The 17,259-nt window shown below is 45.5% G+C and overlaps 1 protein-coding gene across 1 annotated transcript in view; it reads left to right on the top strand.

Annotated features, from left to right (window-relative positions):
- Positions 1-97: 97 nt before the first annotated feature.
- The window catches only part of LOC139346097 (uncharacterized), a 29,504-nt gene continuing 12,342 nt past the window's right edge, over positions 98-17,259 (top strand). The window contains exons 1-27 of the mRNA XM_070984998.1: positions 98-197; positions 979-1,092; positions 1,394-1,553; positions 1,642-1,834; positions 1,943-2,011; positions 2,537-4,457; positions 4,552-4,644; positions 5,006-5,137; positions 5,244-5,400; positions 5,619-5,811; positions 6,059-6,127; positions 6,393-8,196; positions 8,655-8,744; positions 9,473-10,033; positions 10,143-10,216; positions 10,385-10,528; positions 10,652-10,830; positions 10,924-11,083; positions 11,188-11,382; positions 13,853-14,012; positions 14,552-14,619; positions 14,745-14,956; positions 15,191-15,368; positions 15,836-16,039; positions 16,345-16,495; positions 16,803-16,873; positions 17,099-17,191. Coding sequence (XP_070841099.1) covers positions 984-1,092; positions 1,394-1,553; positions 1,642-1,834; positions 1,943-2,011; positions 2,537-4,457; positions 4,552-4,644; positions 5,006-5,137; positions 5,244-5,400; positions 5,619-5,811; positions 6,059-6,127; positions 6,393-8,196; positions 8,655-8,744; positions 9,473-10,033; positions 10,143-10,216; positions 10,385-10,528; positions 10,652-10,830; positions 10,924-11,083; positions 11,188-11,382; positions 13,853-14,012; positions 14,552-14,619; positions 14,745-14,956; positions 15,191-15,368; positions 15,836-16,039; positions 16,345-16,495; positions 16,803-16,873; positions 17,099-17,191 — 7,440 coding nt within the window. The 5' untranslated portion in view covers positions 98-197; positions 979-983. The remainder of the gene's footprint in view (positions 198-978; positions 1,093-1,393; positions 1,554-1,641; positions 1,835-1,942; positions 2,012-2,536; positions 4,458-4,551; positions 4,645-5,005; positions 5,138-5,243; positions 5,401-5,618; positions 5,812-6,058; positions 6,128-6,392; positions 8,197-8,654; positions 8,745-9,472; positions 10,034-10,142; positions 10,217-10,384; positions 10,529-10,651; positions 10,831-10,923; positions 11,084-11,187; positions 11,383-13,852; positions 14,013-14,551; positions 14,620-14,744; positions 14,957-15,190; positions 15,369-15,835; positions 16,040-16,344; positions 16,496-16,802; positions 16,874-17,098; positions 17,192-17,259) is intronic.

The following is a 17,259-nucleotide window of genomic DNA, read 5'->3' as shown; positions in this document are numbered from 1 at the left end:
GACTGTTGATTCGCTGCTTGTAGAATCGGCTAGTGACGTTACAATCAGCGATAGGCGGCAGACGCTGCCGATCGGCCCGTAACGGAGCGTCATCGTCACGTGGTCTGCAGGAAGCCGGACGAAAGGAGAAATGGCTGCAAGTGTGTTAGCTGCCCATGTGACTCTTATTTCTTCTAACTTGGGATATTGAAACGCAGGTAAATGTTGCTGTTTAGTTCTATTTAAGTCGAAATCAATGGGCAAAGTGGGGGAAACCACTAACTCATTAGCTTTCTCAACACTTGCTAGTTAGCATAGTTGCTTGCAAGGTTCAGAGTACACAAGAGGGACATGCAGCTGTCCTACCAAAACTGGCCTGATAAGATCAACTGGACAACAGCAAACTTAGCCAGGTGGCCAGCTTCAATGTTGATTTTATTCTTTGGCTGTAGTTTAAAGACATATCTCTTGTGTTCATGCCCACGTGGTGTATGTGTAAGCTAGCTACACACATTTAGCTACATAAGTAAACACAGGCTCCCTTTGTTTATGGGATTGGTGGTCAGAGGAGACAGGAAATAGTATTTTACTTCACGTGCCAAACTGACAATAGAGTAATAAACTATACATGCAACTTTTGAAAAGCTTCACAATCCTGAACCACACAGCTTACCTCTGCTAGAAATGAGTGCAGGGAGCTCTTGCAGAGTTGACCAAGTGATGGAACTTATTTTGTAGTTGAACCAACCGAGACATGCTCAAACCTCACATGCATCACAGACATACGGTTTAGATATATGTCCTTTATTAATGAACTTTCTGTCCTTTTTTGCAGAGGTAAAATCACAGTGTTTCACACACCTCGTAATCCCCATGTGTCATTTTAGGTGAACTAGCTTGTTGCTCTCTTGCAGTGTTTGAAATTTGTTTTAACATTCAGCCCGACCCCGATGTGCTCAGCTGATCTCATATCACCCAAACCTTTTGAACATTTTCCAGCTGTCATGGAGAAGAAAACAAGACAACTAACTCCTGAGCAGGATGCTCTGGAGCACATACTTGCTTGTAGAGACAAACCATTTCTGGAGGCGAGGTTCATAGACTCCTTTAAAGGTAAGAGGCACATTTCTGAAAGCAGTTTCTGTATTGATATTTAGAGTTTTCTGGTATTATTTTACAATGGGCTGCGGTAGTCAGTCCTACTGCAGAAGTGAATGATTCAAAACATCAATAACTTGTGTGTTTGAAGTGGAGCTGGACTGAACAAAGTGATGACGTGTGGAGCTAAATATTGCTGCTTTACGATCCAGTTAAAAATAGATTTGTGTGGCGAAAGTAAAGCAATGATCATAGTCACGCAAGTCACCATTGGCTCTGGAACTTAATATTTTTACGTTGATTTTTGCTTGTCTAGGAAGAGGAGTGTTCACCCACAAAGCCATTGAACCATCCACATTTGTTGTTGAATATCGGGGGAACATCTTTTCTCACAAAGACACAAGGCCTGAGAAGAAATGTGGTGACACTCTGAACAATTATTTGTTTGAGTTTTCATGGGAAGGAGCAGACTGGTGGTAAGTCACCCGCTTGATATTCAGTTTGGCATAAAGATATCTGGTTTTGTTAAAGGATGGGTGACGTATCAGAGTACTTTGCTTGCAGCATTGATGCCTCAGCGGAGGACAGGACCCTTGGAAGGCTTGTGAATGACGATCACATAAGTCCCAACTGTGAAATGAAGAAAGTTGTGTGTGAGGGAAAGCCACACTTGTGCCTGTTTGCAGTGAGGAAAATATCTCCAGGCGAGGAGATAACCTACAGCTACGGGGACGCCTCTTACCCGTGGCGCTCAACAGTAACGGCGCTCCTTATGTTTTACCAATGCAGCCTGTCTTAATTGCACACAAAGTGACTCAAATGTCACATTTTCACATGACTTTTGTATCACATTCAACATTTACAGGAGCCCTTTGGTGGATCAAGTACTTCATACACAGACTTCTATGCTACTTCAACACCAGGGAATGAACGGGTATGTAACAGTCTACACATGCTTTCACAAACTGTCTACATTGGCTTTTCTGGCCACTACAGCCAATAAGCACAAGTATAAATAAGCAGGTCCTCTTCCACTGAGCCCACCGTGTTGCACCACCATGTTTCCACCATTGCCCAGAAGGGATAAATCACAACACTGACTCTAGAGAAAAGCTTTTCTTTTTTATGTCACCTGCAGTCCCCCGTAGGTTCTCCGACATACTTGGAAAAGGAGGGTTGAGGGAAGGTGTATTGAGTTGGTTGCAGTCTGCAACCTCGCCACTAGATGCCACTAAATCCCACAGACTGGATGTTTAATTTTCAGATAAGCTAACCGGCTGCTATTGATCATGCAGACATGAGAGTGGGATGTACCCTCACTATGAATTTCCGAAAAGTTGAACTGTTCTTTTGCTACTTGTTTTAATGGCATACTGGCAGAGCAGGAGATTACATATTTATCTGTGCATGCATGTATAAAGTTACAATAACAAATTTCTTACTTGTGCTATATTTCCAGTTTTCGGACTCGGAGGCAGCTTCCAGCTTTGAACATTCTGGCTCGGATGACGATGACAAACTTCCTGACAGTGGAGCAAGTAATGAAAATGACACTTTTGCCAACATCATCAGTCAGCTGGACTTCAGGAAGAAGCCACCGACGGATTTAGATTCCTCTCGAGAGATGTCTGGGACCTCTATGCTGCAGTCTGACAACACTTCATGGACCCAGCAGGAGGATGAAGCTGATTTCAGTTCTGATGAAGATGACTGGGATGGAGACTCTAGACCCAGAAAGGCTAAACGAAAACCCAAAAAGCCTTCTTCCAAAAGTATAAACTATTGTTATGTTTGCGGGGTAGGCTTTAGTAAAATTGCTCGACATCTTTTGACACATGCCGATGAAGAGCCTGATATCGCTCGAGCTTTTAAATTACGTAAAAAGTCGAAGGAGCGGAAAAAGGTACTGACTGAATTACGGAACAGGGGAAACTACAGACATAATCAAGAGGTGCTGAAGAACAACAGCGGAGAGTTAAAACTGAGAAGACGATCGACAGCCGAGGCGATTGGTACTAAAACACATGTGCACTGTCCATATTGTAAAGCCATGTTTAAACGTAAGGAAATGTGGAGGCATGTAGCCAGATGTCCTTTTAAGACAGCCTCAAACACTGAATCAAAAGGCAAGGCAAAGGTCTTAACTGAGATTGCTCTTGCAGAGTCACCATACTCCCAAAAACTTCCATCTATTGTGTGGAAAGTGCTCTCAACTATGCGCCAAGATGAGACTGCATTTGCAGTTCAAAATGATTTCCTTCTCATGCAGCTTGCACAGCGTCTGTGCGAGAAGTATGAAACTAATCCAAATAAACAGGATTACATCAGACAGAAGCTGCGAGAAATGGGAAGGCTTTTGATAGCGCTGCATGAAAAGTCGATATTTAGCTTCGAAGAAGCAATCAAACCCAAAAACTTTCCTAAAGTTGTCGAGGCTGTCAGGGACATCGCAGGCTTTGATGAACAGATGCAGAGCTATAAGAAACCAAGTCTGGCTTTTAAATTAAGCCATTCACTCAAAAGAATAGGCGCCATGGTCTTCACTGGCGTTGATGGCGACGAGCAGATGAAGAAAGACACAAAGACATTCATGAAATTGTGTGCAAGAGAATGGAGTGAGCTTGTCTCCCAGACAGCCATGGCTTCGCTGAGTGGACGTAAAGCAAACAACCCGTCTACCATACCGTTCACACGGGACATGCAGGTTTTCTACAGGCACCTGGAAACAACTTCAGCTTCTGCCATTGAAAGTCTGAAGAGGCATGAAAGCCCACAGGCCTACAACGCACTTTCCAGGGTGACGCTCGCGCAGGTGTCCGTCTTAAACAAATGCACACCTGAGGTTTCGAAAATGACTCTGAAAACATTCCAGGAGAGGGCCGACACCACCCGAGTGTTGTCCAAACACTTCATCAGGATAAATATTCTGAGCAGGACTGGCCAAAACGTTGCTGTCCTGTTGACTTCTGAACTTGTCAGTGCTTTAACACTGCTTGTTAGCAAGAGAGAGGCATGCGGCGTCCACCAGGACAACCCTTTCTTGTTCGCAAGGCCCGACTCCTCTCCTACAAGCCTTTACAACGGAAGGAACTGCATCAGGGCTTTTTCAAGTCTGTGTCATGCGAAGAACCCAGAGCACCTCAGGTCGGTGCATCTTCACAAGCACATTGCAAGAGTCTTCCAGATTCTCAACCTGGAGAACGACGAGCTCCGTCACCTCGCTAAACTGTTGGGCCACGACATCCGGGCTGACAGGGACTATTATCGGTTGCCAGAGGCAGCTGTGGAGCTCGCAAAAATAGCGAAACTTCTTCTTGCAATGGAAAAGGGCTCTCTGGAAAGGTTCAAAGGAAGCTCTCTGCAGGAAATTGAGATTGAGGGTACGTGTAATACACAGGGCTGCTTTCATAGAGACAAATCGCTTCTTCCTCTTCTACGCATGGATTACATACTGTATCTTGCTTTGTATTCAAGATGAATTGGAGCCAGATGTGGAGCAGGGCAACCCTGAAAACGCAGAGGCAGAGGAGGACGATGACGAATCGGATCTTTTGCTTCAGCAGAGCGGTATGTGATGAAGATAAACTCCTCCCCTTTCAATTTCTCTGCGATATTCATTCTTTTCGATCGCCAGTGACACTGAAGTTGATAATGGACTTTGCTATCTGGTGTCTTATCTGACATAAGATTGAATGAAGAAAGAAAAGCGGAAGAAAAGTGAACATTACATGTTTCCCCACGCGTTTTCTGGAGCTATTACATTTAATTAAATTATACATGCATATTTGCTTAATGCCCTTCTTGATCTGATTAAAATGGAACAATCCTCTTTTAAATCCTTTAAACCTTCAGTTTTCCAAGACAAATATGCTTTGTGTATGGTGTTGTTCATTCTTTAATATTTATATTTTTGGGTATTTTTTTCCAGCTGCTGTGGAACAACAGGCTGTCACGAAGAAGCAGAGAAGGCAGCTGACTCCAGAGCAAGATGCCCGGGAGCACATAAAGTCTGGCAGAGACAAACCTTTCCTGGAGGAAGCGTTTATTGACTCCTTTAAAGGTTTTGGTCTTTAATGATTTATTCAGGGGACCTGTTGTTAGAAATGGAATATAATATCCATCATGTTGTACCACCATGAACTTGTTTTTCATTCTTGCTTTCATAGGGAGAGGTGTCTTCGCCCGGGAGTCCATCGAACCGTCCACCTTCGTTGTTGAGTTTCGGGGCAACATCTTCTCTCACGGAGAAACCAGGAGAAAGAAATGTGGCGATACTCTGAGCAACTATCTGTTCGACTTCTGGTGGAGTGGAACGAACTGGTGGTGAGTCACACTCAGTGGAAACCTTCTTCTTAAATGTCTGGAATGACTAATGTGAAAGGGAAAACTTTACAAAAGCATAACCAAGGTGTGAATTTTGAAAAAGGAGGCAGAATGTGAAGACAACGATCAGTTTGAGCAGTTTCAGTACAAACGGTGTGTTGCCATGTCTCTGCCGCCCCATCAGTCCCATAGTGTCGGTATGAATGCTCCTCTTGCAGCGTCGATGCTTCCAAAGAGGACGGGTCCCTCGGAAGACTCGTGAATGACGATCACATGAGTCCCAACTGCAAAATGAGCAAAATCGTTCATGAGGGAAAACCACACTTGTGCCTGTTCGCAGTGAAGAAGATATCTCCAGGCGAGGAGATAACGTTCAACTATGGGGGCTCCTCTTGCCCGTGGCGCTCAGCGGTGCGTTTACTTCCTGCAGAACACAGCTGTTGCTTTGGATTGCTTTCAATCTTATTGGTGTACACCTGATATCACAGTGTGAATAACAATACTGTTGGAATTTCAACATGTTCATTGCGGCCTTTGTGCCAGCGCAGGGTGTTTTTATGCAGATTGGTCAATACTCTGTGCAAGAAACATCGTCATGTTGTGTTTTCAAATTTCTTCATGACTCTTCTGTCATTTTCTGCTTTCTTAATATTTACAGGAACCCAGTGAGGACCTGAACGCACCGCAGACGGACCTACATGCACCGTCTCCATGTGAGGATGAAAGTGTAGGTGTTGAATATGTTTCTTCAGTGAGCACCAAGCAGAGGGGGGGTTTAAGCATAGCTGTCATGAAAGAATCGTAGCCCTGGTGATGTCTCTGGTGTCTTCGTTAATTCACTTCCGTTCTTCAAATAGTCAGAAAGTTGACTCTAGCGGGATGCCCCTGTTCTCTGTTTCTGTTGAATGTGGGAGTTGAAGCCTCCTCAATACTGAGAAGTTGTTCCATGTTTTGTTTCCTAAGTGTATAAAATTCCTCGTTCATTATTCCAGGCTGAGGACTCAGCCGGAGCCTCCAGTTCTGCTGAATCCTGCTCTGATGACGAGTACGTACCTGACGATGAACCAAGTAGTGATGAAGGTTCTTCTGAGCAGCGACCCGTTGATGAGGAGGATGAGGCCGATGGCAGCTCTGATGAAAAGCCCAAAGACCGTTCCTACGCCAGAAGAAATTATTGTTACGTTTGCGGGAAAGCTCAAACAAGAATTTCTCGCCACCTTCTCACCCACAGAAAAGAAGAGCCTGAAATAGCTGAAGTGTTTGCGCTTCGCCGAAACTCCAAGGAGCGAAGTAACTTGCTGGTTATGTTACGAAACAGAGGGAATTACAAACATAATCAACAGGTTTTGAAGACTTGCCGCGGAGAGCTTAAAGTGAACAGAAGAAACCAAAACCTGTCCACCAATACTAAAGCATTTGCACTCTGTCAGTACTGTAAAGGCGCGTATGCTCGTAAGGACCTGTGGCAACATACGCTAAGATGTTCCTTAAATAAGTCCTCAACGTGTCCAACAGGTCGCTGGAATAAAGTCTTATCTTTGATTGTTGCTGCAGAGTTAACTGACGTTCATCTCTCATCGGATGTGAGTAGCATGTTCAGGAAAATGAAGAAAGACGAGATCGCGACTTTGGTTTGGAATGATCCCTATATACTGCAGCTGGCACAGTGTTTGTGCCACATGAATGACAGCAAAAGAAAAAAACATGAGTACATCACGCACAAGCTGAGGCTGATGGGAAGACTCCTGTTAACGCTGAGGAAAAGGTCGATATCTAGTTTTGAAGATGCTGTCAAGCCCCAAAACTTCAGCAAACTCGTCGAGGCCGTCAGAGAGCTCGCCGGTTTCAACGAAGAGGCGAAGTCCTACGACAGTCCAAGTGTGATTCTGATAATGGCGAATTTGCTCAAGAAAGTTGGGGACATTAACTTCGCCAGGGCATTGAAAGAGGACGCCGATAAACAGAAGACACAGGAAGCGGCGAAGTTCATGAAGCTGTGCGCAGGAGAGTGGGACCGCCTCCTCCCGCCGAAATCCCGAGTGAACGGCACACCGACCGTGCCGTTCATACACGATGTGCAGCTTTTCTATTGGTGCACTGAGAAGATAACGGCTTCTGCAGTTCAAAGTCTGACCATGTATGGGAGCCCTCCGGTGTACCACGCACTTCTCAGAGTGGTCGCCGCTCAGTTGTCAGTCTTAAACAAAAACATTGCAGAAGTTTCAAGAGTAACGCTCAAGTCTTTCAACGAAAGGGACGAGACTGAGCCTCACGACGACGCAGAGGCTCCTCAGTCACAGTTGGATCAAATTCTGTCCAAGCACTCTGTGAAGATCAGTGTTGTGAGCATCGGGGGCAGAAAACTTCTTGTTACATTGACCCCAAAGCTGCTCAGTGCAATAACACTGCTTGTGAGTAAGAGAGACTCCTGCGGCGTGCATAAAAATAACCCCTTCTTATTTGCGAGACCCATTGCCGCACGTATGAGCTTCTGCCATGGGTGGCGGTGCCTCAGCATGTTCACAGCTCGCTGCGGCGTAAAGAATGCGCTGACCCTCAGGTCTGTGCATTTTCAGAAGCACATTGCGAGAGTTTTCCAGTTTCTCAGCCTCACAAAGGAGGAGCTCGAGCAGCTCGCCGAAGTGCTGGGCCGGGACATCCGCACCGACACGGAGTATTATCAGACGCCAGAGGCAGCCGTCGACATCGCCAAGGTCTCAGAGCTGATGTCAGCGATGCAGAATGGATCTTTTGAGAGATTCGAGGGAAAATCTTTTGAGGAAATTGAGATTTCAGGTATGTGTTCAGTACTTAAAGGTGCCCCGTGGAGTTTTGTTGTGACTCACAGAGCGTATTGTGTTTGTTCTTCAAGTCGAACAAACTTTCTTTGATTACGTCCACGTTTTCTTTCCAGCACTCTTCCTTTTCTCTGCCTCGTGCTGGCAGATGGCTGTGTTTTTTGGTGCGTTAGCGCCACCTGTCTGTGGGCGGAATAGTGTTTAACCATTGGCAGGAATGTGTATCGCGTCACCTGTATACACATGCGCGTGCACGTGCATGCTAACGTCCAAATTTAAGGTGCTCAACTCAAAACTCCACAGGCTGCCTTTAAAGAATATCCAGCCTGCCGAACGACGTGAATTCTTAAAGATTTTGTTGTGAAGAAATCAGTATATTAATGTCTTGATATTGATTGAAGCCACATCACTCACTGCTATCGCTACTGCTGATGTGTCCCTGTCTCTCCTTTGAAGATGAACTGGAGCCAGATAGGGAGGACGACCCTGAAAACAGTGACGCTGAGGAGGACAATGAAGAATCAGAAAGTTCCCTTCAGCTCAGCGGTGTGTAACAGACCAGCTCTCCAGTGCTCAGTGAGCTGTATTCATGTAGTTTTTGTCCAGACACTGAAGGTGTAGCACGCGTTCTTCCTCTGGCACAAGATTACCCTCCAGTGAACTAATAAAGACAGAATAATTAGACATTTTTGAAGATGGTGTTGCATTTAAGACATGTTTGTGCACAAACAACGAATTTGCTCGTCTCGACCTCATCCAGGCCTGCTGATATGAAAAACTGTGTCCAAAGGTAACAGCAATGCTTGAGATGTGCAGTTCATTACACTGCAAGAAGGACAAAATGGAAAAGATATTAAATATATGTCTAACGATAAAGACAGCAGCTCACACTGTCTCTAGGCTTCTGTCCACCCTTGTCTTTTTGCTGTATGCTTTACTTTTCTTCAATAATCAGAATTAGACGTTATTTTATATTATTCCTGTAGTGACCGTGGAGCTGGTTGCACTTTATTGTGTTAGCATGTGTTTCTTAAAGCCGAAACATGATCTGAACTGTTGGTGTAGGCGGTAAGAAGCAAAGCAGAACACTAAATGTGTATCTAAACGAGCTTTTCTGATGCTCGTCTTAATTTGTTGACTTTGAGAAAAGAGATTTTTCCTGCAGCAACATATTAAGCGTGAACTTGGCTTCTCTGGCTGAACGGAAAGTCTGATTGTGAACGAGAAGTGTCGATAATCCTCTCACACAGCAGCCGTGTCTGTCTCTCCTCCAGGTCCTTCGTCCTCGTCAACAGCTAAAGACTCCCGCAGAGTCTCGTCCTCGAGGAAACGTGGCCGAGGCAGAAAGAGGAGGAGGAAGAGTGAAAGTGAGGAATCTGAGCTGAATGATGAAGAAATGGACGAGGACGCAGAGAAGGGTGACGGGTCAGAGGACGTGCCCGAGAGCTGTGACGTCAGCACGCCTGAGAAGACGCTGTGTCGCACCAATGAGGACGCAATGAGGATGTCTTTTAGCGATGACGATGAGGACATGAATGTGGACTTTGACATGGACACCGATGAGGACGTTGGCACAAACGAGGACCACGATGGAGACACAAACAGCTCAGCAGCAATGTCTTTGATACCAGGTGTCCACGATAAGACAGAGCAGGACAACGACACCAGGAGGACAGACAGCCCACCAAACAAGCCCACCGCTGCTTCGGACCCTGAAGAGACCGTGGACAAGGACGGAGGGAACCATGTGGAGGAAGACACTGAAAAGAGAGGAGAGGAACAGAGACAGTGGACGGATGTGGACAGCAGAAGTTCCTCTGCCTTTTTAAATACAGGTAGAATCAAATCAAAGTCAGATCATCACCGAAGTCACTAGAATTCATCATCATGAGTCCGTGCAGCAATAACGTGGTTTCCAACCATATTTGATTTCTTCATTCATAGAAAAGACCAACAACTTGTCAGCTGTGGTGGCTGCAATGAAAGAAGTGAAGATATTAATCCCAAAACTGGACATTGTGAGTATCCGCTTTCTTTCCATTTTGTCTCATAACAAACTGGTTGAAAGTGTGAATTTGAATTTCATTTAAGGACGCACTTCTGTTGTATGATGGCTGACGTAGCCATGCTCGTCCTTAGCTGTAATTAGTAGGTAAAAGTGTTTTTGTTTTGTTTGTTTGTCCCAGGAGAAGTTGAGGACTCAAGACCACTTGTCCCAGTTATCATCGGTCTGTAACTCTGCCACGAGGCGAGGGGACGGTCAGCCCGTCCATGACGACAGCAGCCAGCGTCCAGCGTCCACGGACATCAACGAGCCCAGCGATGCGAAGGTGGAGTGTCGAGTTAAAATGAGTCATTTATGTGATGAAATAATTTGAGCTGTGTAGGCGTCGTCTGCTCGTGTCGTGTCTCTGTATCGCTTTGGTTCATCTGTGCGTCTTAAACTTCCACAGCATGACGAGACGAATCAGGCGGCGCAGATGATCTGCTGCCACTGCAAGAAGACCATGATGAAGGGCCAAACGGCCTATCAGAAGAAGGGATTCACAGACGTCTTCTGCTCCAAAAGCTGCCTGTTCAAAATATTTCCCATCAACCGACCAGGCACCAAGACCTGTCATCACTGCCTCAGGTGAATCTGAGAGTGCAACATCTTTTTCATTCTCCACATTAAAGGCAGACATGGTGACAAACCGTGTATCGTCCGGCCTCCTCTTTCTGTCAGGCCCATATCGCAGCCTCTGGACCTCATCATGGCTGCAGTGGACGTGAAGGGAACTATGAAGGACTTCTGCAGTGTGACCTGTCTGTCCTCGTTTAAGTCCAACAGCGTGCCCACCCAGACGCTGCAGTCAACCTGCAGCATGTGCAACAAACCCTGCACTGTAAGCAGAAACACATTTTCTTCACCTTCAAATCATTGCAAAAACCCCAAACTATACTAAAGTCTCTGTTATACTCACTGCTCCTTCATCACCACCTTCTCTAGACCACGCGTGAGTTGACCCTGAACGAGGAGCTCCGCAAGTTTTGCAGCGACTCCTGCCTGGAAGATTTCCGCAGGGAAAACACGAGCGCCTGTGAGAACTGCAACGCCGCCTTCCACAGCAAACCGCTCGTCCTGAAGCTGAAGGAGGAAACCAAAACCGTCTGCAGCGACGAGTGTCTGGGCGAGTTCAAAAAGGTGCGGAAATATCAGGATGATCGTCGTTTAAACCGAGAAAGAGAGAAAACACAAAGGAGTCTGTTTATTATGATTAATAACAATGATAATAATAATGATAAACTTTATTTATGTAGCGCCTTTCATGCAGGAAGTGTAGCTGAAAGTGCTTTACAAGAAAGAAAAATGCACCAAGTGAGGATAAGGATAATAAGGATAAAGCATCAAATCACAGCAGAAAATAACATACAGATAAAAATAGATTACATTTTACCATTTTGAAAGAAGTGCAGCAGTGCATGAACGTGAGGCACAAAGGGTTCAGTTGAGCAAATGATCTGAGTACAGGACGACACAGGGCCCGGTGTGAGGCTCGAACTCACGACCTTCAGATGATGAGACTCACTTCCTGGTTTCCAACGGGACTGTGACGAGGAAAGAGTTGAATATGAGCAGATCTGTAAGTACACTGTCTTCTAAAATCAGCACTTTGTCTGCGACATATTTTCACATTTTAAACAAGATATAATCATGCCAAACACCAGGTTTGAACATCTTCACGGCTGAGTTACTGAATTCCTTTACAACGGATCCAACTTCATCTGCTGATGAACATTTAATGGATGTAGTCAAAAACGCAAGAACAGGTGCTAAACGACGAGGTCCACGTCAGGTGTAATGATCATATGTCATCAGGTTTAATTTGAAGGTCCTGCTTTGGTGCCTTTCGCCTTTTTCGTGGTGCGTTTTGGCTGCTCGCAGCACCTGTACCGTAATTACAGGAGCAGACGGGCAGCCGCTTCCAAACGTCAGCTCCGTTAACTCGGTACCAGACTGCAGTGCGGTCGGTGTGTCGGGCTGACTCCCGGTGTGATGGTGATGTGTGCGCAGTTGTAAGCGCCGTGCCTTCCCCCACCTGTGTGACCTCTGCGCGCTCGCTGTGGGAAGATGAAGTGCTCCGTCCCCGGCTGTGGAAATGTCCGCACGTCAAGATTATCTACTCAGCAGAAATTTCACGTCTTCCCCTCCGATCCGGCGCTGTGCCGCACGTGGCTGGAGGCCATCAAAAAGCCTCGCTTCGAGCCTAAAGTTACGCCCGGGCTCGTGGCCAGGCTCCACGGTCTGCGTGTGTGCAGTGACCACTTCAGGCACCGGGACTACGCCGGGGGGCAGCGCACTTACTACGCCGCGTTGAAGCGAGGTGCTGTCCCGTCGCTGTTCCCCTGGTCAGAGCCGCAATCTGACCCTGAACCGACAACAGCTCCGCCCCAGCAACAGGTAAAGCCTTTACCTTTACCGTAAAGGTGAGCTGGGCTGCTGGCTTATAGAAATATATTGCCACGGACTGTCCTCTCTGAGCATGCGCAGTGGCGTATGTCCATCACCATCCCCTGAGATGAAAGAGATTACAAAATATTTCAAAAAGCAAAAAGAATGGCACAAAAGGGCCAAGATACAGAATAGAAAAACAGCTTTATATATGTACATTATGTGCAGATTATAAAAATATAAATGCCATAAAAATCCTGCTGCCCATAAAAAGTACTATTGCCAATATGTCAGGTGTTGTATTGCACTTGAGAAAGACTAAGTCTATGTATATGCACAATATATACACTGTTATTAGCCTGTGGCTACACTGGCTGTATTCATTGTAATGCAGGGACTTGTCATCCAGTGCAGCTCTGTGGTTCATGTGTTTTTATTATTTTTGGACAGAGTTGGAGGTCTGTGGCACAGAGGACTAAGACGTGTAAGGCTTTTAGTGCAATGAATTCATTGTAGGTTTTGGTCTTTTCGATATCACCAGCCTCATCCTGACCGCGTGCTACCTTCAAAGCTGCATGGCTGCAGCCTACAAGCATTTTTGAACATATTAATCTGTCAGTAATGTGTACAATTGGTCATCTAGTCTCTAAAATGTCAAAAAAAAAAATTGGAAAAATGTTCGTGACATGTTTCCGCAGCCCAATGTGATGTCGTCAGATTGCTTGTTCTGCCACAAGAATGGTAATAACAGCATATCCTCGTATTTAATAAACTGTAACCAGACAGACACCTAAACTCTACACTTGCCTCGTTTCAAAGCCGTGGGCATTAACCTGCTGCTGTAACAGCCTCCGGTCTTCTGGGGATCCTCGTTGGATCCTGGCTGCCGGGATTTGCTCCCATTCAACCACGGGAGCGTTTGTGAGGTCTGGCGCTGATGTCGCACTGAAAGTCCTGCGTCATTGTGGTCCAGTTTATCCCAGAGTTGTTGGTCAGGGTCAGGCTCTGTGCTGGCGAGTGGAGTTCTCCCACCAAACTGGGAGACTCAGACGTGGCATTGTTTATGCATGAAAACACCTACTGTTGTTGGAACCCCGCTGTTGACCAACGTAATCATTGACATGTCCCTTTATTTGGAGCTAACGGGCACTGAGACGCTCACTGGCTGAATATTTTGCTGAATGAATGAATGTCTCTGTCTTCTTTTTCTGTTAATCTGCAGAAAATCAACACACCCCATCAGTGCCACATGTGCCGCGCTTCCAAGCCGATGTCCAACATGGTTCACTACAAAACCGGTGAGGACGTGGCGGAGCTCTTTTGCACTCGCGCCTGTGTGACGTCATACAGACTCCGACCTGCGATTGTACGCAGCCTTAAAGGTACGGGACGATGGCGCTGCCTGTGTGGATGGGCTGGCACAGGCAGCAGTGAGACATTGAGATATGAGTAATACACCAGTGAAATTTAACTGTGCACCCCTAGTGCATGGTGGGAACTCACACTGACATGCCTCAAAATAGATATTGTACTGTCTGACCCAGATTGTGACCCCTTTATTAGACCCATCTCGCACAGCGTGGCCTTATTACTATTGTTGTCATTAGACCTGATTCTTATTATAAACTGAATGTTGATTACACAGTGTAACGGCTGTAGACTGATGACGCCATCAACGCTGGTATGATCTCCTGGGAAAAGGCTTCATTCATGGCACAGAGAAAGTGTGTCAGTCAGTAGATCGATCCGGTCAGGCTGAGGGGTTGTTCTACAGCAGACAGACAGAAAGTGTATTATAAAACATTTAGTAGATGTTTATAAAAGAGCTGCTAAACGCTAAATCAGTGTGATCTGCTTCGTTTATGTACACTCCCTGAATTTGCAGTAAATCTCATCACATGCTTCTAATTTCTCCCTTCAGGAAAGAAGATATTGGCTTGGTTGAAGAGGAGGAAAAGAGGCAAGCAGTTGAAACGAAAACTGAATGCTGTGAGTTTATTTCATATATAAATCAGAGCAGATATCTGTGATGCTGCATCTCTTTAAAACATTTGATCGCAGCTGTGCAGGGTCAGCTTCTAATCACTGTGACGTAACTGTGCATCGTCCCACAGAAGAAAGCGTCTGCAGCCGCTGAGTCGGACGTGGCGTCACTCGTCACCGCAGACTCAAACGCTGTCTGCCGCCACTGTGGGAAGACGCTGCGGAGAGGACAGACTCTTTACAAGCTGAAGAGCTCACCGGACGTCTTTTGTTCAGCCTCTTGCTTCTCTGAAAGGCATCCGCACGTCACATTAGTCACCAAGAAGTGTCACAACTGCTTTCAGTACGTCCAGGATGTTTCCTGAATGCTTTTCTGTGTGTGTGTGTGTGTGTGTGTGTGTGTCACCTGTCCTCCTCTTCACACAGCTGATGTTTCCCCTCTCTAAAATGAGCATTGTGATGACGTGGCTGGTTGTGTTTTTGTGGCAGCTTTTGTGTACATGTAGTATTATGCAGGCCATAACAAGACCCCCACTGTAGAACTGAACCTCATCTCTTCCCGCTCTCTTTCCCTCAGGGTGATAACACGGCCTCAGAACATCATCCTCGCTCCGGTGGACGATTCAGGAACGATGAAGGAACTGTGCAGCAACACCTGCCTCGCTTCTGTCAACTGCAAGAGGAACATGGCCGCCCCAAAACCCACACATGTACGACCTCGGTCAGAGTGCAGGATGTGCTCCAAGTTTTGCTATGTAAGGATGAATTTACTTTTCTTTGACTCTAAGTGACATCACTGCAGAGTGCTTTGAACGCAGCTGAATGTTGATGTGATATTTAAGGGAGAAGTCTGATTGAAAAGGCTATTCTGTATTTTTCTTGTCTACAAATCCCGTGAGTTTCGCAGAGATGTGAAACTGCTTGTTAAGAACTTGTGACCTTCAAAGTCTTTGTAGGTAGAATAGAAGCCCCATTTTCCCCATTTTAAAGGCTGCTGGTATTAATTTCCATTTGTTTAACTGTTGCGGTGTCCAGTGCCGTCCATGTAAAGAGATTTTTGCAGCCAGAGGAATAAACTACTTCAGGCTTTAACTGGTTACTTGGAACAATTCAATTCTTTTCATGGGATATTTTGAAAATTAAGAATACCACCAGCCTCACCTTCAGCATAATTAAACTACCACACTGCAGTAACATGCATGTGCTGCTCTGTCATCCTCAGTGCAGGTTCAGGGTGAACCTGGACGGCTCCGGGTATAGACTCTGCAGCAACGCCTGTTTGGTTGACTTCCACAAAGTCAACAACCTGTCTGTGTTTACCTGCGACGTCTGCAGCTCCATCTTCAAAGACGAACGCCTCCTGCTGAAGGTGGAGGATGGAAGTAAAAACATCTGCAGCGAAGAATGTCTGGTCAAGTTCAAAGAGGTGTGGAAATCACAAATGTCAAACGGATTTTTGTGTTTTGTAGCTGTTGGACATGATACGACCATCTCATTATCACAGAAAATTCGATGGTAAAAGATAAACAGAAACTTAAGTTTTGATTTGTTTAATCAACTGATTGATTTCTCAGTGAAGAATATAAAGCTTTACACAAAGTGGATTGTCGTGTATAAAACCTGAAGTTCACAGGTTCAAACACCATTTTTAATGTCTCATCAGCACCATCTGATCCTCCTCTGTCCCTCACGTCGTGTCTCTGCTGTTTCCTTTTTTTAATGACTTTGCAGAAAGTCGCGACGCCTCAGCTGTGCCCCATGTGCCAGACGACTCATCAGATGTCGGATATGGTCGAAAACAAAAACGATGAGGGCAAGCTGGACTTCTTCTGTAGCAACAGATGCATGATGGTACACAAGACTCAGTCTTTCACGGTGTCAGGTACTGCAGTCTTCCTCCACTGGCTTTATTTGCATGGCTTGACTTACAGCACAGTGTGTGAGCTTTGGCCGCAGTTTGCAAACATAAGACAGAGAATTGGTTGAATTTGGCTGCTTGCTTTTACTTTGCTCTGTAATCATCTTCAGCGAACATGGAGAAGACTAAAACCAGAAACCTCTTCTCCCACTGTTCCCATCCCTGTTATGCATGCACAGTCTATCCCATCTACACTAAGCTTGAGATTATGTTTCTGGTGTCTCCAGCAGTGGCAGATCTCTCTCTGACTCATTTTTACTTTGGTTCATAGGAAGGAACAGCCCAACATTTAATGAAAACGACACTAAAGAAGTGAAGCCATCGCTACCGAACCTCAAGTGTGTGAGTATCGTGTGTGAAATGTCGTCTGTAATAATGATGATACACCGATTCAAAGCATGACTTTCAACCACATTTCTGCATTGAGATACGATCAGTTTTGTGCCTTAGAAGAAATAAAAATTGAAAGAATTTTTTCTCTCTGTGAGAGTCGTCAGTTCACCTCACGGACTTGTCTGTTGTAAATGTTGCACAGCTAATCGGTCCCTCTCTTAACTCTTCATCAAGATAAAAGAAGAGCCCATTGATGAAGAGTACAACCAGAATCTCTCATCCTCCATATCCACAGAAAACATCAAGGACGAACCTAATGTGGTTAAGGTAGGAGAGGTTTTTTTTTTAACATGCGAGCATAAAGCATGTATTTTATTTATACATCACCATAAGAC

The sequence above is a fragment of the Chaetodon trifascialis genome, chromosome 17, assembly GCF_039877785.1.
Source record: "Chaetodon trifascialis isolate fChaTrf1 chromosome 17, fChaTrf1.hap1, whole genome shotgun sequence".
In the NCBI taxonomy this organism is placed as follows: Eukaryota; Metazoa; Chordata; class Actinopteri; order Chaetodontiformes; family Chaetodontidae; genus Chaetodon; species Chaetodon trifascialis.
This window is presented reverse-complemented; position numbering and strand designations above follow the sequence as displayed.